The sequence below is a fragment of the Misgurnus anguillicaudatus genome, chromosome 24 (genome assembly GCF_027580225.2).
Source record: "Misgurnus anguillicaudatus chromosome 24, ASM2758022v2, whole genome shotgun sequence".
NCBI lineage: Eukaryota > Metazoa > Chordata > Actinopteri > Cypriniformes > Cobitidae > Misgurnus > Misgurnus anguillicaudatus.
In genome coordinates this window covers 43,512,935-43,536,901 of record NC_073360.2, presented here as the reverse complement: position 1 = coordinate 43,536,901, position 23,967 = coordinate 43,512,935, and the positions used below count along the sequence as shown (strand labels likewise).

The window sequence follows — 23,967 nt, the reverse complement described above, 5'->3', positions numbered from 1 at the left end:
ATATTTCTATTGTGCTTGTGAGGTTGCTTTTACATTCACGTAATGTTAAATACCACAGTTATATGATAAAAAATAAGCTTTGTTGAGTGTTTGACCTTTCAAACGCAACTTGCCTAAATTACCGTATACAACACAGTAAACGGGCATCAGAATCTAAACTGCGGTTGATAAATCCTTCCTTATAACTAACTTTGTATATTTCTACCTTTAAATTACAGTCGTATTGTTAAGTGTTGTACCTTTATTAATCGTTTAATGTTTTCAGTAAATTAAAACAGTCAACAAACGTATTTAGACACGGATGTTACAACAGGACACATCAAGCAATCTCTTTTAACAAAGCAATAGTGAAACGCAGTAACTTAAATAAAGTAAAATGTCTTACTGTGAATTATACTGCTGTGTCATTGTTGTCAGATCCAATATAAGTGGTGCTTCTGAGTCTCTCTGCAAATCCAGCATCGACTTCTTTACAAATGAATCCATGTCCACAACGTTAACAAACGCTCCCCACACGAGCTGGAACTTCTTCAAAAGCAAACTTTATCCAAGCATATTGCTAATGTTAAGTTCCAAGCCTCCGAATTGAAGTATTTAGCTTCTGTGTTGTTCCCATGGTTGTTCCCACGCGGTTCTTTCAGAACCGAAAATGCGTTTCCATGGTATCATAACAGATCACCGCGTCAAAATAAAAGTCTCTCAGAAAAAAATGTATTTAAAAAGTCATTTTGGTTAAATTTGTCAATTTTTAAAGACATGTTTACTTACTGAGACACACGTGTCACGCGAAGCTGTGGGCGGGGCTACAAAAGTAGACTTGTCCTTTTGGTTATGGGGAGGTGTTTCAATTCTACTTTGACGTCATAGATTTCCGAATTTTTCACTGGAGTGTTTAGCTGGCTTGGTGCCAAAGACAGTTATATTTCAGTAGCACGGACGTTTTCAGTTCTGAAACTTGCAGGATGTTCATTTAAGTATGATGACCTCTTATATAACAAATTATCAAGTTAAAATTGAGTTTTTGATTCACCGCTCCTTTAAGGTTTCTCTCCAGTATGAACTCTCTGATGGGATTTTAAGTTACTTGAACAAGCAAACGTCTTGTCACACTGAGAGCATTTGAAAGGTTTTTCACCTGTATGAAGTCTCTGGTGTATTATTAAACGGCCATGGCGAGTAAAACTCTTCTCACAAACAATACAGTAATAAGGTTTCTCTCCAGTATGAACTCTCTGATGGGTTTTTAAGGAAGCTAAAAAAGTAAATGTCTTGTCACACTGAGAGCATTTGAAAGGTTTTTCACCTGTATGAATTTTCTGGTGTCTTACTAAATTTTCATGTTGATTAAAACTCTTCCCACAAACATTGCAGTGATGAGGTTTCTCTCCAGTATGAACTCCCTGATGGACTTGTAAGCAACGTGACTGAGCAAACGTCTTGTCACACTGAGAGCATTTGAAAGGTTTTTCACCTGTATGAATTCTCTTGTGCTTTAGTAATGAAGACCCATGACTAAAACTCTTCCCACAGAGACTACAGTGATAAGGTTTCTCTCCAGTATGAACTCTCTGATGGGATTTTAAGGAAGCTGACAAAGTAAAAGTCTTGTCACACTGAGAGCATTTGAAAGGTTTTTCACCTGTATGAATTGTCTGGTGTGTTACTAAATTGTCATGTTGATTAAAACTCCTCCCAGAGACACTACAGTGATAAGGTTTCTCTCCAGTGTGGACTCTCTGATGGTATTTTAAGGAATTTGACTGAGCAAACGTCTTGTCACACTGAGAGCATTTGAAAGGTTTTTCACCTGTGTGAAGTCTCTGGTGATTTAGTAATGTATGCTTTACACTAAAACTCTTCCCACAGACACTACAGTGATGAGGTTTCTCTCCAGTATGAACTCTCTGATGGACTCTTAATTGAGATGACTTAGTGAAGCTCTTTCCACATTGAGCGCAGACGTAAGGTTTCTCTCCAGTATGAAGTCTCTGATGTGCTTTCAAGTGACTTGACTGAGAAAAAGTCTTGTCACACTGAGAGCATTTGTAAGGTTTTTCTCCTGTATGAACTTTCTGATGAACTTTAAGATATTGTTTGGTTCTGAAGTATTTTCCACATTCAGTGCAGTTGAAAGGCTTTTCATCACTGTGTGTCCTCATGTGAACATTAAGATTAGAGGAAGAGACACAAATCCTCTTCTTCTTCTCTCTGTGGTCTTTTGAATAAAGTTTCTTCTCTTGTAAGGTAGTAAAGCTGATCTCAGATCTGGTGAAGAGTTTCTGTTCTGTGTGTTTTCTCTCATGTCTCTCTAAATGTCTCTGTGAGCTGAATGTCTTTCCACAGGTGATACAGGAAAGAGTTTGTGCTGTCAGTCGCTCTTTTGATGTTGAGGACGTTATTTCTATATCCAAACATGAATCAATCTTCACATCTGAAAGAAAGATGAAACAATTAAGTTGCCTTTTCATTCTTATTTGCACAAAGAAGGATGAAGAATTGAGATTCTGTATCTTTTTCTGGATTCACACATATAGACAGAAGACAGGTGTCAGTCCTGTTATTACAGTTGGGTCATTGCACATCAAATAAATCAACATGTATTAAACTTTTTGTTAATATTGTAGCATTTTGTGGGTTCCATAACTTTTGGATGATTAAAGTTGCATTATAATATCATAACTAAAGTTCCCTCATAATCTTCTAAGGTCTCTTGATCTCAACATCATTCCCCCCTAGTGTGGTTCCGATTCCGATACCAGTATTTTCACTTAGGATAAATAAATATTACTGTCAAATGTCTTTCAGATAATAAAAGTACTCTAGTTCACTGTATGTATTTGTTCATGTTTTATACATGAATAAGTCTAAAGCACACCATAAAACAGTTATCCATTCATACAGGGCTAGCAGTATGTACACAGCTGTATATTATACAGATACACAGCCAGGTATCGTATCGGTACTCGGTATCGGCCGATACCCCGAGCCCAGGTATCGGAATCGGGAAGAGAAAAATGTCATCGGAACATCTTTACCCCCCCCCCAAAAAAAAAACATTCCAACGAATTTGGTTGAACATTTCCGACCCCCTTTGAAGCTTGATAGAGAGCTGATAAGGTGTAGACATAATGTAAAGAACATTCTGCGAAAATATAAACTTGATATGTTTAATATTGACTGAGTAATGTCATGTCAGTGATTGAAATCATAGAGAAATTCATCAAATTGTGATGCTCTTTATTTCACAATAAGATTTGAGACTTTAGTATGGTATTCACAGGCATAGCCTCAGTGACAGTATGCCCTTTTCACACAGACATTACTGAAAATGGACCGGGAATATTTCTGAGAATGTTAGATTTTTGGTTTATTTACACTGCCAATGACTTGCCAGAATCTGTATGTGCGTTCCCACAGATACCGGAAAGATCCCTGAAAGACACGAGACGTGTTTAAAGTCATGCCAGGGCTCGAAAGCGCGAGCAATTGCACATGCGCCCTAATTTCTCAATGGTACGCCTTAAAAAAAATTAGGTCGCACCAGTTCGACCAGCCGTTTGATGGAATAAAAGTCTCTACAACTCTGGCTGTTTCCCAATGTCAAGGATACTTCCTTGGCAATGACTAGTACTTACAAGTCACTTCCTTCTAGGCGAGGCTCCTCTTAAGCATTCGGAGAACATGTAAATGGAACAGGCTAGCAAGTGCACGTCATTGCTAAATGAAAGGTGTGCTGCGCGCATAGGATTGTGGGTGATTTCAGCGCGCGAAGAGCGCGAAGGATACACATTCGCATCCTTTCCTGTATATGGGATATTTCTCGAATGAAGGACTCAGTCCTTGGCTGAAATTCGAGGATCCTCGACATTGGAACAGTCCTTCGACGGACGTAGTATCCTCGAAATTCTGGCTTCCGAGGATCCTTCCTTGACATTGAGAAACGGCCCCTGTCTCTGAAAGTCTCCCTTTGATTCAACAAGCAGCACATTAGGTCCATGTCGTGGTATAACCCAATCAGAGATAGTAAAGGGCGGACCCTAGGGATGCTCCGATCGATCAGCCGATAATGCTTGCTATGTTTCTCAATCAATTACGGTGAAATGCCGCTACATCCAAAAGCTAGGGGGCGCTCTCGTGCAGAAACTCAAAATGCGGTGTAGACGAGGAACAATACACACGCAGCTATAATGACACGCAGCTCCATGAAATGGCTGAAGGATATATTTATATTGCTGTTCTTCAAACCTTTTCATGTATTTTCATGATAATAAAGAATATGTTTAATGATTATGTTTGACGAGTGTTGCTTTTTCAAATGCATGTTATAAACGACGCAAACTAACAGTGATTTTAGATCGATAAGGACTTACTGATCAAAAGCCGTAGTACATGAAATAGCTGTAATTAGATCGGCTGTCCGATTCAGAATATTGATCGGCCACGTATTATTAGTCATTGACCGGAGCATCCCTAGCAGACCCCTCCCTTTGATTGGCCGTGGTCCAGATATTTCTGTATGTGTGTGTGCATTTAAAAATACGCATTTCGGGTTGCAGTCAAAAGCGACGAGACGAGTGGCCCATCCAATAAACAGAGTGGATGTAGCCGCAAATGTCAAGCCCCGGTCCAGGCATTAGGTAATGAACCACAATTGAGTCCTAGCATAATTCTTATAAAGAAAATCGTTTTGAACGTAAACCCAAAGTACAGCAATGTTAAATTGAAAAAAGTTTGTTCTTCTATTATTATTACTCACGAATTTCTATTCAGGATTTTAATCCCTCATTTCTTTGTATCAAACGCCTTTCTTTCAAAAAGAAGCTTAAAGGTTACCTAAAAAGAAGCTTTACCAGTCGAAATTATTCCTAAAACATATCTCATATCTCCAGAGCATGTTAACAGCACGTGTAAAGTTAACATTAATGTTATACAGAACAGCAAGTAACGTGTTAGATCAGCCCACCATTAAAACATGACAAACGAAGGGATCTATAATAAAACTTACTTTATAACATTAAAAGTCGAGTGCTTTAAACAACCGTGTGTGATCTGGTGTGCCTTCTGATCAGAAAATGAGATAGAAAACTATTTTACTATTTTATGCCATTTATGCTCGATTAGCATAAATATACAGTATTGTTGTTATAAAATACCCGACATAGCGTGAAGAACACAGATAAACCATATATCATCTCAATCGTGTTTATTGTCTCCATGATTTAAAACATCACAACATCTTCCTTTGCCTGTAAAGTGTAAAAAGTGGCGATCTCCGGATTCTCTGCGTGACACTACGTCGTCTTCATTAAAGGTGCTCTAAGCGAATTCATGCGTTTTAGACCATAAAACATTATTTGTTACATACAGCAAACATCTCCTCACTATCTGCTTGCTGCCTGTCCCTAATCAAACTGTAAAAAAAACCTGCGATCTCTGTAGACAGCCCAGGCTCCACAAACTGCAATAAAATCAAAGTGGCCAAACCTAGCACCACGAAACAAAACAAAGTGTTCCCTCCAATAAACAACAAGAAGGATTTAGGGGGTGGGGGTTGGGCGCGTTCATGAAAGCACAGAAGAGAGGGGGAGGAGTTAGCTACGCTCAGTTTGTTTGAAAACAGTTCAAACATCAACAAAAAGTGACGTCTCACAGATTCGCTTAGAGCGGCTTTAAGTTGTCATAATGAGACTGTCTGTCACGAGTGCCCTCTAGCGTCACGTATGAATAAAACAGACAAACAAACTGTGAATGGCTGCAGCCATTGCAGTGTATGGAATAAATATGGATGAAATTTTACACATCCCTGCAGAAATTTAAAGTGTATATTTAAATGGAATAAATATTTCTTCAATTATGCACACTTTGAATAAAAAAGCCCCAAATTAACATTAAATTGTTAAGTGCTTTTATGTCAACCATGCAGGAGGATTTTTCTTAATGACAGCGACTGACAGTCACCTCCATCCTTAAAAATTAAATACAAATTCATAACTCCTGACAAAAATCAAGACACTACAGTCACTATAGGATTTTCAGATTAAAATAAAGGTCAAAAACTGAATCTTAAGTCTTAACGCTTTTTAATGTCGTATAGTTTTTTGAGGTAAGTACATTTAGACTAACAGTAACTTCTTAAGGATGCCAGTGTCCTTGTGCGGGCTAACAGGATTAGGTGCTTGTAAAACTGTGAAAAAAATTGGGTGCACTTAACTTTTGTTCTGGTGCACCTAAGAAAAAAATTTAGGCACACTAGTGCAACCAGAGAAAAAAGTTAGTCTCGAGCCCTACCTACAGTTGGTAGATTCTTCTTCGCAGTGTCTTACGTTTGGTTATTAAACATTTTTCTCTTTCCAGAAACCACTCGCCTGTGTTTTTGTTTATGATAAGACTATAAGGGAGCGCGCGCTGTTCTATGCTGGTGGTGATCTCACTTCAGAGTGTGTTTCTGGAGAGAGAAAAAATGGATATGGAAAATGGATCAGAGTGGATAGTGACAAGCTCCCTGATATCTGCTTCAGTCCAGTTTGCTGTCATTTCTCGAATGTTGATCTGCATGTAAATCCCTCATTTTAAAGAGCTGAACAATAACTTCATTGTTGTGATGACACACGCATCCTCACTACGACATGCCGGTATGGTTTCTGCATCTTGTTCACACTGAGGGGTTTCCGGGTATTTTACAGGAATGTTACTAGGTCCTCTTTTCAGGAGCGATCCCAGAACATTTAGCTTTTACACAAAAGCTTGTCTGCCAATTTTAAGATTGTTACCCATCTCTAGTAGCAATCACTAATCAATAGACTCCATGAGAATAAACATATGACACATAATGATTTGAGAGTAAATTGTGATGTAACAGTCTCAACAATACACTTGTTTTGCCCTGAATTTTCTTCTTGATGTTAAAAGAATGTTCCCTCTAGGGTTAAAGGCGGAGTCCATGATGTTTGAAAGCCAATGTTGATATTTGAAATCACCTAAACAAACACGCCCCTACCCCAATAGAATCTGGACCTTTTGTTGATAGACCCGCCCCACACATCCGCAACCCAGCATTTGATTTGATTTGATTGGCTATAAGTGTGTTTTGGTAGTTGGCCCGTCTCCTTCTCCAAACCGTTTTTCAAACATTGTGGACTCCGCCTTTAAGGAACGCTCCACAAACTTTGTGCAAATGTTAGGGGAAACATAGTCTCGCGTAGCCAGACCTTCAATACTGAAGGTCTGGTGTTTTTCGCTGTTTTTTCTGGACAAAGCCCGCCCACGACCTGTTTCACCGACATGTCAAACAACCAATCACAGTTTGTTTCATCTAGCGTCACGTTTCGGACTCTCCACAATAACGAGCCGGCTGGCAACAAGTCAGTTATTGAAATAATCAGCCGCAACCGAATAGCATCTAAATAAACAACATTACTCACCATAGAACAACGTTGTGCACTTCATCAACAGCCACACCAATGAGACGCTCCCATTAAACATCTGTTGAAGCATATCTCTCCACTTTTTAACACATACAAGCAATTCAGGAGAACCAAACTTTTTGACTCCACTAACTGCCTCAAGCAAAACTCTTGGACGTCTTTTAGAGAGTCTACGCTGCGAACTTTGCATATTTTTGAGAATCCAATGTTTAGCTGATCATGATAACTGGTCATTATTATCCATAAACACGACTGATTCTCTTCCTTAATGGAATGTCGGAGCTTTGTTTTCCAGGGACCGTAACTAATTGCGACACTCGCGTCTCCTGGAAATCCGGTTTATTTCAACCAATCAAAGACATCTTTGACATTCTCACAGGGTTTCCAGAAAAGTGTACGAAAAACATCAGACGTTAAGCCAACAGTCTGTGGGCGTGACGTCTGAGGCTGAGACTAGGGGAAACATTGCGCTAACAATCAGCTAACGTTGCCTCTACGTTCTGATAACACTCCCCTAACCTCTATATCGTGGTATGCCTGAATGCAAATAATCAGAATAAATTTCACGTGTTAAACAATGTTTATTGTTCAGACAACATGAACTGGAGATTAAAAATACCTCAGCATCACATATTGTATTTAGATAACATTGTATTTTATAAAATATATAAATAATGACTTAATTAAAGGCAGGATAGGCAGGAATTATCTAATAACTTTTTTAAAAATTTGTTTAAACTATCTTAAGTAAATACTTAAGTAAAATGTAAGTACTCTGAAAAAGAGAGTATAAAACCTGAGTGTCTGTAGACCTTTCACAACTATTTTAAACACAGATAATTATTTCCATGCGGGACGAAACAAATGATTGGCTTGCACGACTGTCACTCTCTCTCGCCACCATGTTGCTACGGGATCTGCCCACACATGCGCACACCGATTGATTTGAACATGCACGAGGCACTCTAGGAAGAGCAAAACTACGGCAGAGAAAGATCATTCAGAACTCACAGTACCTGCATATGCAGTCAGCGAAGGCAAACAAGGCAAAAGCTTTGTCATAAATATAACTATCCTGTTTGTTACTGAATCAAACAAAATATATTTTAAACTTTACCAGTATCGATATGCTAGCTTAATAGTGAGTACTAAAAGCCATCCTATTTGTTTAAATTCATAGTGATGAAGTTGGGTGTATTATTACATGCGATTCTGACATGATGTTACTACATGCACCGCACTCCTTCCTCTCTGCTCGTCTGAGGTAAATGATTCTCCCAGCAGAGCCGGTCGGCGTCGCACGTTTATGTGTTTTGGGGGCGTGGCTTTAGGAGAAACCCAGAAGGAAGCGGGTGGAGTGAATGGAAATAATTAGCTGTGTTTTAAACAGGGGCGTCGTAAAGGGGGGAAAAGTTAGGACGATTCTAAGGGCCCATGAACTTTTGAGGGCCCCAGCCAAGGACTGTGCCGCAAACGCAACCCCCTTAAGCTGAGCCCTCTTGGCTCCACCCCGTCTTTACTCTGCGTGTTAGCGCCGTCTTCAATCCACGGTCTCACAGTGCGCGTGAACTTCACAAGAGAGCAAGGTGTGTGTATTTACTGCTATTTGCTATGATATCTGCATATGTGCGCATCCTTACTATAAATGCAGTTTACACAATGTGAAACTGGAGCAATACAATGCAGTTTTCTTTCCGCTGTTAAGTCTTCGCTCTGTTCACCTCAGTTAAAAAAAAACAAGGTGATTTACGTTCCCTGTTTTATGTTATGATTCTAACGCGAAGTTAGCCCTTATAAGCTGTTTTAATTAACGTAGCCCGTATAAGCTAATCAACATAAACTAGAAATGCGATTGGTTACACACTTCAATGTTTTGCAACGCAATATGCCAAAGAAGGATTTTTATGCAGTTGTGAATCGAGTTGATTGTGATAAAACTGAAATGCAACTAAGGCTAAACTAGTCCAGTTATGTATATTAAAGCTTCTCACCTTGCAACAGGTTTAAGAAATCAATGGAAATCTATGTTGTAATCTGCTATGGTTGTCATTCATTTCATTTTAAAGTTGATTAAAAACAGTCTGAAGAATCATTTAATAACAGTATGGCTGTTTTCTCAAGTTCACAGTTTCAATGATCTGTCGTTATTTTTGCTTTACTGAAGCTGCTGGTGTGTGAAACTTGTTCTTTACCTTATAAATAATGCTAATAATTATAATACAGGCTTTGGTCAAGCATTGTTGACCCAGTCTTATTTGAGGCATAAGGTATAGAAAAGATGCATTGTTGTTGTTCGCCATTTTTAAATGTTACAATGTTGTGTGTGTAACAGCTCAAGTATACAGTATGTCACTGAGACTGGCTGTGAAAATCAGACTAAAGTCTCAAATCTTATTGTGAAATAAAAAGCATAACAGTTTAATTTCAAGCATTAATTTCACTATGATTTCATTCGCTGACATTACTCAGTCAATATTAAAGATATCAAGTTTATACTTTTACAAAATGTTCTTTACATTATGTAGGATGAGTTTATGTGGAAAACAGTAAATCACAAATAAATACTTCAGCTGGGTTTTCACAGGCATGGTCACATTTATCTTTAATCTTTAAGAAGGTTGCATTTTCTCTGAATATTCGATTAATGTAGTGTATTTTTCAATTAAATTTACATTGGACAATAAATTATCTTAGCTGCAGACATTGTAGGTGTCTATAAATACTGATAATTGTGGTCATAACAATAGCAAAATAAATAGTTCTGTATTATTAAATTACAGACAAAGATTTTGAATAGCTACAGGTTGGATTGTATGTTTGGTGCGAAATGGGCATGGTGAGGGCCCGACCCCCTATTCTTTCATAGGGCCCAAAATTGGTAGCGGCGCCCCTGGTTTTAAACAGTATATACTCGTAGTATTTCCTCATTCGAGGTTATGCGCCCACGTCACGTTGCTGTGCTCGTGGTCACAAAAACGTAACATTTTGTACACATATTTAAGCACCGCAGTTTTAAATTAAGTGATTTTAAGCCATTGAAACACAAACAATAGTGCTAAAGGCGCACACTGTTTCTGAGTGAGAGGAGCATGTAAGCCACATTCGTTTCTTGTGGAGATTGTGAGTATTTTTGCCGCTGTTAGCCTTAAATACACGTATTCGTAACTGTGAGTGGCTAACTAATTTGTGAAGTACACAACTTACTGTAAAGCTAATATTAATCAATGACTTCATAAGTTTCTCTTTATAACGTTATTCTCGTCAAAACTGCAAATGATGCAAGTTTTATGTATTTTGTTCTCTTTGTGTTTTAAAGTTATTTATAATAAGTCAAGTTTACTGTTTAGTGCACTGATATCAGACTAATTTTGGATAATAAAGTTTATTGTTAACTTCTTGCCTATAGTACATATCTTTGTCACATCAATATAAGTTTTGGATCACCACATTTGTGAGTGATCACCACATTTGTGAGTGATCATTGCATTGCATTGTATTTATTCATATACAGCAGGGGTCTCCAACCTTTTTATAAGCAAGGGCTACCACAATGTATAAAATAATCTAGAGGGCTACTTTTTGATATAGTCTTCTTAAAACTTTTTTGTTTTACTTGTTTATTTTATTTTATTTGACTTGTTTATATGTTTTAGTATTGTTTAAAATTTTAACATACATAAACCAAGCCAAGCTAATATAAAAAATATGTAATGAATACATATTACAGTTGAGACTTTTAATAAAATGTGCTTTGGCGGGCACCTCACAGACTCTGTGCGGGCTACCACGTTGGTGACCCCTGATATACAGTATATTATGTAAAAGTATATAGTGTATTCTATGTACAGTACTTTAGTATAATATACTGTAGTATATACTGAACTATAATATACACATAAAGAATATCGGCCGATATATCGTTATCGGTTTTTACTCCCTAATATCTGTATAGGCATCGGCCCGAAAAAACGCATATCGGTCGGGCTCTAGTCTTAAGAGAAAGTAAACAGCTAAAGAGAAAACGAATGTGTAACAGTGCAGATCCGGTGTAGCAGCCGATCCTGTTCCCCTCGGAATTTGTGTTCCCCCTTCCAGTCGATAAAGCGTTTCTGCCGACAGCGCAGGCGCAGGTACCTAAATATCTGCGTGTTTTTTTATTTATTATTTTTTAGTATGGTATAGCATATTTACAGAGTTTCTACAACCTAATACAGCTTAAAACAATTAAAAGTATAAAATAAATATTCAGAAAAAACAGCTGGGTGTACAAAAAGCGACAAGGGGAACACAAATTCCGAGGGGAACAGGATCGGCTGCTACACCGGACTTTGGTCTTTTACTTTATTAAGATCAGATTCTGCAGGTAAAATTACAATAATAAGGTGACGTGGAATTGACCTACTACAAGACTTGACTTTACATAGCCTGTGACTTGACTTGCCCAAGAAAAAAAATACTTGGGACTTACTTGAGACTTGAAGGTTTAGACTTGCACACGTGACTTGGTTCCATCTCTGTAAAAGTGTGATCTTAAGACAATCAGAGCACGTGGGTGTTTAAAATACAACAATAATTGAGGAGACATACCTGATGTATTAAAATCATCATCTTCCTCTGTGCAATCTTCCTCTTCTGTGGGTTCAGTTTTTATATCTGTGTGTTCAGTTTTGATTTCTGTGGGTTCAGTTTTAATCTTCATCATGAGGTTCATGCAGTCGATGATCTTCAGTTTGGTCTGCAGGATCTGCTGCTGTTCTCCAGCGTTACAGACAGAATCCAGAGACTCTGTGGAGGTTTGATCCTCCTGTAAGCTCTTTACTGTCACACACTGTAGTGTCCTGCATCGTCTCAACGCTAAAATACACAGAGCCAATACTTAGTTAACACCCAATGAAACACGCAAGAGAGAAAAACACTGAGGACACACAAACACATCACGCGCTCTTTCTTTCTTTCTTTCATTCTTTCTTTCTTTCTTTCTTTCTTTCTTTAGTGAGTTTATTTGCGGATTAAAGAGCTGCAGCGCCTCCTGCTGTACTGGAGACAGAAGACGCTCTTCTTCTTCTTTCCTTTTTAATGGCGGATGGCAAACAACTATTGGAAGCATTACCGCCACCTACCGAAATGGAGTGTGGGTCTGGATATGTTTAAATCCTAACACTAGCTTAAAAAAAGTAAATAAATTAACAAACATACATATACACAGGACCTACTCTATATTCTCCTAATCAGACCAGTTTCTTCCAAAAAATGAAACAAATACCTAAAACAAACTTCACTTGATCTTTTCTGAAGAATTACTTTTATTTTTAAATGTTCACTTTCTATTTCCATCTCTTGAATTAATTGCTGTCTCTCCTGGTTAAACTTAATACAATTTTCTATAACATGTTCTACAGTCAGAAGACGCTCACTGCAATGGATTTAGCAAAACAGGTGAGGAGGTATGACTTTGGATGGCGGGATCGTAATTTCAGTGCTAGCAGTCTAAAGTTCCTAAATTCATGATCAGGTTTACTTATCCTGCATTATGAAAAATAAACATGCAGTAAAGCTGATTGATTGCCATTTGTTTACTACAAATACATGGCTATATACAAATACAGTAGCAAAACTGTTTCTATTCTATCATCCCTGGTAGGTTGTTATTTTCTATATTTTTATCATGTAACTTCTGTTTTAAGATTATGAATTCTACAGTTTCATTTTCTCCCGTAAAATAAACTTTTTTTTTAAAGGAACTAAAAATAATATTTTAAATTATTCTCTCTTGAATGTACAAATTAAAAGTGCAGTTGAATTTTAAAGCCTTTATTTTCATCTGTATAGATACCTACAATGACATTCTTCTTTTTTTATTACCACATACCATTCAACTGTGATTGTCATTAAAATACTGATAAAGTAAAATAAAACCTGTTATACAATATATGGTGTCTGTGCAGTGAAAGCGTGACAAACTTGTCTATTATGCAACATATACTCAAATAGTGGTGTTCCTCTCAGCAGTCTTTACTCCTCTCCACAAGCTCTTGCAGTTCATTTCTATTGTGCTAACATATCACACATCTGTTCAAGATGCTCTCAATGCAATAACAGGTCCTTACTAGAAAGAATAAAAAGACTGACAAAATAATGAATAATTATGTAAACGTAATTTACCAGCCAAGAGAGTAGGCATATAGCAGAAGTCAGAAGACATAATTGTAAAAATGAACAAAGATTTTACTGAATAATCTGAACAGTTCCTTTCTCAGTATGTTCCTATACCAAGCAAAGTTAATGAACAATTAATGACATTGTGGTCCCATGACATTCAAACTTTGAAAACAGTATGTAAAATCACACAGCACACAATATAAAATAAACAAGTTTGACACATAAGAAAAGAGTTTTAAAGATAAAAAAATAAATGTGTAAATAAAATATGAAAAACAACATGAATTAACACTATTGTATATAGTTCTTGACAGTTTGTTTCCTTCTGGACACATACCCACATACACCCTTTACCAGCTTGGCACCTTACCTCCAAAATACAGAACTTTTAGATCAATCTGAAAAACCTGAACAGCACAGTTTTATTTCATTTGTGTGTTTGTATTTATCTACGATATTGTTCATAATTTGATTATTTGTTCTTATTTTACTATTAACCCTTGTGCATCCTTGAGGGCATTTTTGGCTTTTTCAGTTTTGTTTTTTTGCTAACTTTGCCTGCGTTAATGCTAACTGCATAAAATTTGCCACATGTGTATTTTTATTGGAATTTTAATATTTCACCTTCATTTCCTTTAAAAAAAAAAATCTATTTTCTACTAGGTACACAAAATACTTCCTCTCAGGACCTTTTGGACAAAAATGTCCCCATTGAAACCCATTAAAACTGCAATTTTTAATCCCGGTGCCATTCAACTATAAAATGATGCAATCTTTGTTAACAGGCTTTCATTCTGCTGGCAAGGCTTCAAAATTTAAATTTTTACTTTTTTTCCCAGATGGTGCCATTTTTTTAGATTTGGCATATAAAGCAAATTATCGCTTTATTGTTGCTTTCCGCTGTTTTCGGCTTATGCATATTATAGAGCCAATTAGATATATTATGAAGTTATAATTGTGTGGGTGTGTTGGTATGGATGTCAGAGTGTGGTTTGTATGTGTGTACTGAAAATTTTATGTGTGTGTACCTGGTAATTATCACGTTGTGGTGACCAATTGTCCCCACAAAGATATAAATACCATTATTTTTGTGACCTTGTGGGGACATTTTGAGGTCCCCATGAGAAAACAAGCATATAAATCAAACAGAATGATGTTTGATGTGAAGTAGCAGAAGGGTTTCTGTGATGGTTGGGGTTAGGGAATGGGGTAGGTTAGGGGAATAGAATATACAGTTTGTATGGTATAAAATGCATTACGTCTATGAAATGTCCCCACAAAACATGGAAACCAAAATGTGTGTGTGTGTGTGTGTGTGTGTGTGTGTGTGTGTGTATGAACAGTTTGAATGAAAAAAATAAATATTGTACTGGAAATCACAAGACTACAACCGCTGCAAAGGTGGTGTCGCTTTTTTTCATAAAAAAACAACAGTGGCATTGTGTAAACAAACCAGCATTTGAAGGGTTAAAATTCTGAAAATTAATGAATGTTTGGTCATTGTGATTAGAGCTGATGCTGGTTAAAAAAATGGCATCAGTGAAAGTGGAAAAAAAATATTAATCTATAATATTTTTATGATACTTTATTGACATGGACATTTTCGTCCTTTATGGACCTGAGAGGTAACTTTTTTTTAAATCTGATACTGCATAAAAAATATGAATGCATAAAAATTAATGTTGTTGTTAATCATTGACATATCCAAGGCTGTAATAATCAAAGAAAAAAAATCTGCTTAGCATTTAGTAAATTTAAAATAAATAAAACATTTCTTTTTTTCCATAAAAACAGCAGTGGCATCATGTAAACAAACCAGCATTTAAAGGGTTAAAATTCTGAAAATTAATAAATGTTTGGTCATTGTGATTAGAGCTGATGCTGGTTTTAAAAATGGCATCAGTGAAAGTGGCAAAAAATATAAATCAATAATATTTTTATGACACTTTTTGGACATGGACATTTTTGTCCCCTATGAACCTATGTGTAACTTTTTTTAATTGATGCACAAGGGTTAAAGGGTAAGTAAACCCCTGGGGCCGGTTGCACATGCTGGGCATAAAACCGGTCCTAATCCTACTTTGTATGTAAAATGTGCTTTATGTCGGATGTAGAATTAACACCTGTAGCACCATCTAGCCGTAGCGCACGTCTGAGACTCTAACTTATGTCTATGCAAGGGAAAGCGAAAGTATAAATTCAATTAAATTCAATTCAATTTTATTTACCTAGCGCTTTTCAGAATAGTTAATTGTTTCAAAGCAGCTTTACATTAATAGAAGCAGTGAAAAGCACAGAAAAACGACAGATAGCACAACATAATACACGATAGCATAAGCACTTAAATTTGCTGCGGCTATGACTCAACATTATAAGCGAGCGTATTACTAATGTAAACTGCTTTTAGATCTTTGTTTCAGTTGTTTCTATGATGTACTGAAATATAATTACAAGCGCTTCATACGTTTCAAAGGCTTTTATCGACAATTACATGACATTTATGAAAAGAGTCAGTATTTGCAGTGTTGGCCATTCTTTTTCAGGACCTCTGCAATTCGACTGGGCATGCTCTCAATCAACTTCTGGGCCAAATCCTGACTGATAGCAACTCATTCTTTCATAATCACTTCTTGGAGTTTGTCAGAATTAGTTGGTTTTTGTTTGTCCACCCGCCTCTTGAGGATTGACCACAAGTTCTCAATGGGATTAAGATCTCGGGAGTTTCCAGACCATGGACCCAAAATTTCAACGTTCTTGTGCTGGAAAATGCATTGTTCTTCACCAAACTGTTGTTGGATTGTTGGAAGAAGTTGCTGTTGGAGGGTATTTTGGTACCATTCTTTATTCATGGCTGTGTTTTTGGGCAGAATTGTGAGTGAGCCTACTCCCTTGGATGAGAAGCAAATGTACACATGAATGGTCTCAGGATGCTTTACTGTTGGCATGACACAGGACTGATGGTAGCGCTCACCTTTTCTTCTCCTGACAAGCCTTTTTCCAGATACCCCAAACAAACGGAAAGGGGCTTCATCAGAGAATATGCTTTGCAGCAGTCCTCAGGAGTCCATTCACTATACTTTCTGCAGAAGATCAATCTGTCCCTGATGTGTTTTTTTTTTTTTTTTTGAGAGAAGTGGCTTCTTTGCTGCCCTTCTTGACACCAGGCCATCTTCCAAAAGTCTTCGCCGCACACCTGCCTGCTGCCATTCCTGAGCAAAGGTGGCACTCCGATCCCGCAGATGAATCCTCTTTAGGAGACGATCCTGGCACTTGCTGGACTTTCTTGGACGCCCTGAAGCCTTCTTTACAAGAATTGAACCCCTTTCCTTGAAGTTCTTGATGATCCTATAAATTGGTGATTTAGGTGCAATCTTAGTAGCCACAAGATCCTTCCCGGTGAAGCCATTTTTATGCAACTCAATGATGGCTGCACACGTTTCTTTGCAGGTCACCATGGTTAACAATGGAAGAACAATGATTTCAAGCATCATCCTCCTTTTAACATGTCAAGTGTGCCATTCTAACCCAATCAGCCTGACATGACAACAAGCTAGCACTGAGGTAAAGCTAATCTTTTAGATTATAGCAATGACGCTGACAGTGACGATTCTCTCAAACCAATCAGTAATCTACAGTGTTTTTGCGTCATGTTTGGTATCAGCTCGGGTTGCTTGGATTCCCAACCGAGGTGGTACTAAAAAATAGTATCGGGTACTACGTACTTCACCCAGTGGAAAAGCTCCCAACAGTAAGCTGACCCGTCCCAAACCGCTAGGTACTATGCAAGAGAAAAGCGCCATTAAAGGCGGAGTCCACAATGTTTGAAAGCCAATGTTGATATTTGAAATCACCCAAACAAACACGCCCCTACCCCAATAGAATCTGGACCTTCTGTTGATAGACCCGCCTCACACATACGCAACCCGGCATTTGATTTGATTTGATTGGCTATAAGTGTGTTTTGGTAGTCGGCCCGTCTCCTTTTCCAACGCGTTTTTCAAACATCGTGGACTCCGCCTTTAAAAAAATGTAGAATAGGTGTAGAAAAGTAGATGATCCACCATGGCAAACAAAGTTTAGAAGAAACATGAAGAAAACAAAGACCAGGAATCAAACATTAGGGTGACGAAGATGCTTCACAGCTTTCTGTTCTTGAAATAAGTGAAAATAAAAGTAGAAAAAACAATAGTGTGTGCACAAATGCTGTCTATTGCCTTTGTGTAATTGTTTGTAGGGGGTGTCCTGTCTCAATATTTTCTCACGCATGCGAGTCTCTTGTGATTTAGTAATGAAGTTCGTAGACTAAAACTCTTCCCACAGACACCACAATGATAAGGTTTCTCTCCATTATGAACTCTTTGATGGGATTTTAAAAAACTTGACTGAGCAAACGTCTTGTCACACTGAGAGCATTTGAAAGGTTTTTCACCTGTATGAATTCTCTTGTGAATTATTAAGATTGACTGTTGACCAAAACTCTTCCCACATAGACTACAGTGATAAGGTTTCTCTGCAGTATGAACTCTCTGATGGTCTTTGAAGTGACCTGAATAAGCAAACATCTTGTCACACTGAGAGCATTTGAAAGGTTTTTCACCTGTATGAACTCTCTTGTGATTAAATAAATTTGACTGTTGACTAAAACTCTTCCCACAGACACTACAGTGATAAGGTTTCTCTCCAGTATGAACTCTCTCATGGTTTATCAGCTGATATTTATGACAGAAACGTTTATCACAGTGTGAACACTGATGGAGTTTCTCTTTATGAGTAATCTGGTGTGATTTTAATGAACTTGAATCCCTAAAGGTTTTGTCACATTCGCTGCACTGATACGGTCTCTCATTGGTGTGTAAAAGCATATGTCTCTTCAAACCACGTTTACGGCTAAATCTCTTCTCACAGTGAGGACACTCGAAAGGTTTTTCTCCAGTGTGAACTCTCTGATGAACTTTAAGATATTGTTTGGTTCTGAAGGAATTTCCACATTCAGTGCAGTTGAAAGGCTTTTCATCACTGTGTATCCTCATGTGAACTTTTAGATTAGAAGAAGAGCCAAAAATCTTCCCACACTGCTCACAGTGAAACTGCTTCTTCTTCTTTTTCTTCTCTCTGTGGTCTTCTGAATGAAGTTTCTTCTCTTGTAAGGTAGTAAAGCTGATCTCAGATCTGGTGAAGAGTTTCTGTTCTGTGTGTTTTCTCTCATGTCTCTCTAAAAGTCTCTGTGAGCTGAATGTCTTTCCACAGGTGATGCAGGAAAGAGTTTGTGCTGTCAGTCGCTCTTTTGATGTTGAGGACGTTATTTCTATATCCAAACATGAATCACTCTTCACATCTGAAAGAAACATGAAACAATTAAATTGTCTTTTCACTCTTATTTACACAAAGAAGGATGAAGAATTGAGATTTCTGTATCTTTTTTCTAGATTCACATATATAGACAGAAGACAGATGTCAGTCCTGTTATTACAGCTGGGTCATTGCACATCAAATAAACCAACATTTGTAAACATTTCCAGCTATTTTGTTTTATTATTTTTGTTAATATTTTATTAAAATAGAGACAACATAATTAGTGATCAATGACAAAACATAAATGTAATGCATGATTATTTGTGAGTAATCTACTATTTTGTAGGAGTTGTCAAATGGAGCAATATTTTTTTATTATTATTATTTTCAGAGGGCCCTTTTACACCTGGTCACTTCATGTGTTTTCTCTGATCGGATAGCTATCTGATTGGTTAAAACTGTTCCATTTACATTTAAAACGGATATGAATCCGATCTTTTACCCCCACCCAAAATGCAAATACACTATTTATTACTCCGCCTTAAAAAATTAAGATGACGTTTATGCAACAATATGCAGCACTTACTGTATGTTGTACTGTATGTTGGGCAGGGGACGCGCGTCTCCTTGCTCGGCATGAGCTGAAGCTCGCAGTACAGGAGAGTGACAGCGCGGAGATTAAGTCTTTTTTAAAGGGATAGTTCACCCTGAAATGTTGACCATAAATCACGTACACCTGTGTCGTTCTAAACCCCCAAGTGCTCTGATTGTCTTCACAACACATTTTTAGATATTTTTGACGAAAACCAGGAGTCTTCTGTCTTGACTTTAGTTAGTTTCACAATTCTTTTTCCCAGAAAATAATGAAGGACATCACCTAAAAGGTCCATGCGCCATATCAGTCGTTCAATAATAATATGAATTATGATGAAGTGATGAAAACACTTTTGTGCTAAAAAAAACTATATGAACGATTTTATTCAATTGTTTCTCCTTGGTTGTTCAGTGTATTGCTACCTGTCCCAACTTTTTTGGAATGTGTAGCTCTCATGAAATCCAAAATGAGCCAATATTTGGCGTAACATTTCAAAATACATCACTTTCAACATTTGATTTGTTATCTATATTCTACTGTGAATAAAATATAAAGTTTATGAGATTTGTAAATTATTCCATTCCTTTTTTACTTACAATTTCTACTGTGTCCCAACTTTTTCTGTTTTGGGGTTGTATACTAGGGACGTCCGCGTATGCGCGGCGTCCACATAACGTCATTTTCATCAAGAGGGTCCGCAGACGATGCGCGGACCGTCGGCGTGCAGCCCAAAATTTGAGACCGCGCGGATAGTGCGCGTACAGTCCGTGTACAACAGCGCATGCGCGTGAAAATATTTAGACAGGGCACTCCACTATAAACAATTATACAAAGGAAATAGAAAGCATTTGCACACACACTATCGTTTTTCTTCTTTAACTTTAACTTCTTCCAAGAACAGAAAGCCCTGGAGCATGTTTTTTTGATTCCTGTTCTTCGCTGTCCCGCTGCTTGTTCCAAACTGTGCTTGCAATGGCGGATCAGTCACCCCTCCTCACCTATCCTAATGTTTTAATGTACTGTCGCCAAATCAGTGCTGCCCTGACAGCCTGTTATACTAATAATTTGAATAAGAAGTCACTTGTATTGCGTATAGTGTCGAACGCGGCCATCCGCGTGTAGCCGCGGGGAGTATACTCGAAAAGCTGCACTGACGCGTGCGCGCGCGAGCTGGACGCAGAAAAAAGGTATACTCCGGCCTTATCTGTTAGCAGGAGAAAACACGAGTTGAGACGAGAGTTGGAGAAAAAGATGGATTATGGCTGTTTACACTTGGCATTAACATGCATTTTTATCGATGGGATCACACGTGGACGACGTTAATGACAGGTGTACCACTTTCAACCACATTCAGAGGTAGTGGAAAGATCGGATTGCTTTTGTAGTTTAAACGCACATGTGTTCGAACAGCCACACGCGACCGCCTTCTCTCCGCCCATTTATCTAATCTGAGGTACTAATCACAATGTTTTACATCTTTTCTGACTTCTGGCGCGAAGACTAAGCGGCTGATCTCCACAGTTTCATTTTGCAAGCGTGTGAAAGTTGCGCGATCCCATTTCATCATTTGCGCTGAAATATCAGAGAATACATATACATGTACAAAACACTGTGCAGCATGTTTACTTACAAAACAAGCAGTGGACTCTGACATAATATTAGTTTGCATCTATATAAAGTCATCATTATTCCTGCTGGCGTTTAAATGACAGACGAGAGACTCGCCCATCATCTCGACAGACCACCCACCCCTCATAGTATTCAGGACAGCAGCGGTCGAAAGTGGACAAAAATTACAGATTTAAATACCAGGGGCCTCATTTATAAAAGGATTATATTTTATATTTTGGAGTATGCCTTTCCTTCTTCTTCATTTTCTGTGTGCATCATTGTTGCATGTTTTTTATTATGTTCCTATTCTGAACCAACAGCGCGGTTTGCATGCTTCGTCCTTGTTGCATTAGCTCAGTGTTCTTCACTCCCAGCCCTGGAGAGCCGGTGTCCTGCAGAGATTAGCTCCAACCTTAATCAAACACACCTGAGCAAGCTAATCAATGTCTTCATGATCCCTAGAAGATCACAGGTAGGTGTGTTTGATTAAGGTTGGAGCTAAACTCTGCAGGACATCGGCTCTCCAGGATTGGGAGTGAAGAACACTGCATTAGCTCATCAAGATCAATTCTGAACAGATTTCTGTAGTTCAAACAACTAAAAAAAGAATTGTAGTTGAGAACGTCATGGCGCACTATTAAAACATTGTAGGGTTTAAATTGGTATCGGGCTTATAATTACAGTTAATTTGTCGGTCAGGTCGGACTCGGACATGACGTGTAGGGGGCTTCGGTTATGTTTTTTAGGCCCAATAAGCTCTAATACAGATGATGCTGACGCTGTAAAAGTTTTGAAGATCCCTACCTGCAATACTGCAATACTGCAACAAGGAAACGTGCGTACGTCAAGTCGGAACCTGAAGTGGAGTACTTTTGCACATCAAAGCCGTTGGAGTGGCTTTAAGCGTATGCACAGTCAAATTTGTGCGTAAAAACGCTTTACAATTGAGGCCCCTGGTGTAAACATGATGTGTCTCTCTTGTCCAGTTGTGATCCAATCAATCTTAATACACATCTTAATACCAAGTGTAAACAGCCAAGTTTCAAAACCAAACGCTACAGGTGCAGTATGGGAGTACTTTGGATTTAAACGACCGAGGTCTTAAAAGCAGCAACACGAGAAACATGCATATGCACCTAAAACACAATCATCTGGTTATTTTCTTCATTTCTTGTCGATTTTTAAAATGTCTTCCATTTCCAGTATGAGATACTGTTTAAAAATAAAAGTTTATCGATCATTGAAAATGTGTACCTGCATTTTTATCATGGTCCCATTTTTAGCAGGGAGCTTTTGGTTTCCCAAAAACAAATATCATATGGGAACGTTCTGTGTTTGCTGGGCTCCCGGTTCTCATCAAAAACATCCAAAAATGTGTTCCGAAGAGAATCGAAGCACCTAGGGGTTCAGGACGATTCATGATAAAAATTTTCATTTTGGGGTGAACTAAGCCAACATGTATGTTCCTCAATAAGCCTATTAATATAGCCTAAACGCCTTTAAAATGTACATTTTGGGGTCTTTTTGAATAGTGAGTTTGTGACTGAAAACCCAAAACAGGTGCTCACATGACAGTTAAAAGTGTAAAAAAAAACACGACAATAATTATAAGGAGACATACCTGATGAAATTAAATAAGTGCGATCTTCCTCTTCTGTGGGTTCAGTTTTGATTTCTGTTGGTTCAGTTTTGATTTCTGTTGGTTCAGTTTTGATTTCTGTTGGTTCAGTTTTAATCTTCATCATGAGGTTCTTGAAGTCGATGAGTTTGACTGAACACATTTTCAGTTTTGTCTGCAGGATCTGCTGCTGTTCTCCAGCGTTACAGACAGAATCCAGAGACTCTGTGGAGGTTTGATCCTCCTGTAAGCTCTGTTTACTGTCACACACTGTAGTGTCCTTAGTGTCTGTGAGCTTTGACTCAGTATAACAGAGTAAAGTCAGACTGAAATCAGAGTCCTGTGTGTGTCTGGATTTCTCTTCAGAGAGTTTAGAGTCCAGCAGTGTCTGTGGTGTGCGGCTCTGATCTCTGCTCATCCACACTGAATCCAGACTCCCATCATCAGTCACATACACTGAAGATTCACAACAATCCACATCCTGACAACACAACACACACAGAGAGTAAGATTAGAAATTATTTGATGTTTTCTGATTCAGGTAAATGATGTTTAAGCTGAACAAACCTCTCGTTTCATTGCTAAATCTCCTCTTAACCTCAGCATTGTCTCCAGTAACGCCACCTCTTTCTTCAGCTGAGAGATTTCTGTGATGAAATCATCAATATATCCAGCATGGACAGATCAGTTCCTACTCATTTACAGCACAGCACATCTCATCATCAACGTCTCAACACTTAAATACACAGAGACAAGACTCTGTTTACACTCAATGAAACACGCAAGAGAGAAAAACACTGAGGATACACAAACACATCACACGCGCGCTCTTTCTTTCTTTAGTGAGTTTATTTGCGGACTAAAGAGCTGCAGCGCCTCCTGCTGTACTGGAGACAGAAGACGCTCACTGCTTTACAATGGATTTAGCAAATACAAGTGAGGTGTGACTTTGGATGGTGGGATCGTGATTTCAGTGTTAGTAGTTTAAAGTTAGATTTTCTTAAAATTAGATACCCTGCCTTTAAATGTAAAACGTACACAACTAGCCGTTAATCATAGATGAGTCATACAGCCTACAATACGAAATTTGCTGCACCAACATTATAGTCAGGAGCTTTATTGACCTAAATTCATAATCAAGTTTACTTATCCTCCCTTATGAAAAAATAAACATGCAGTAAAGCTGTTTGATTGCCATTTGTTAACTACAAATACATGGCTATATACAAATACAGTAGCAAAACCCTGGTCTTCCAAATCATCCCTGG

General features: G+C 38.0%; 2 protein-coding genes across 2 annotated transcripts in view; both read right to left on the bottom strand.

Annotated features, from left to right (window-relative positions):
- The window catches only part of LOC129437061 (uncharacterized), a 234,893-nt gene that overhangs the window by 29,701 nt on the left and 181,225 nt on the right, over positions 1 to 23,967 (bottom strand). Inside the window, 1 exon segment of the mRNA XM_073863411.1 lies at positions 1,023 to 2,431. Coding sequence (XP_073719512.1) covers positions 1,023 to 2,431 — 1,409 coding nt within the window.
- On the bottom strand, positions 16,045 to 23,598 carry LOC129437408 (uncharacterized). The gene is made up of 3 exons (XM_073863503.1): positions 23,267 to 23,598; positions 22,703 to 23,180; positions 16,045 to 18,918 (listed from the first exon to the last, which is right to left on the bottom strand). The coding sequence occupies exons 1-3, from the start codon at positions 23,303 to 23,305 to the stop codon at positions 17,831 to 17,833; spliced, it is 1,605 nt and encodes a 534-aa protein (XP_073719604.1). The 5' UTR covers positions 23,306 to 23,598; the 3' UTR covers positions 16,045 to 17,830.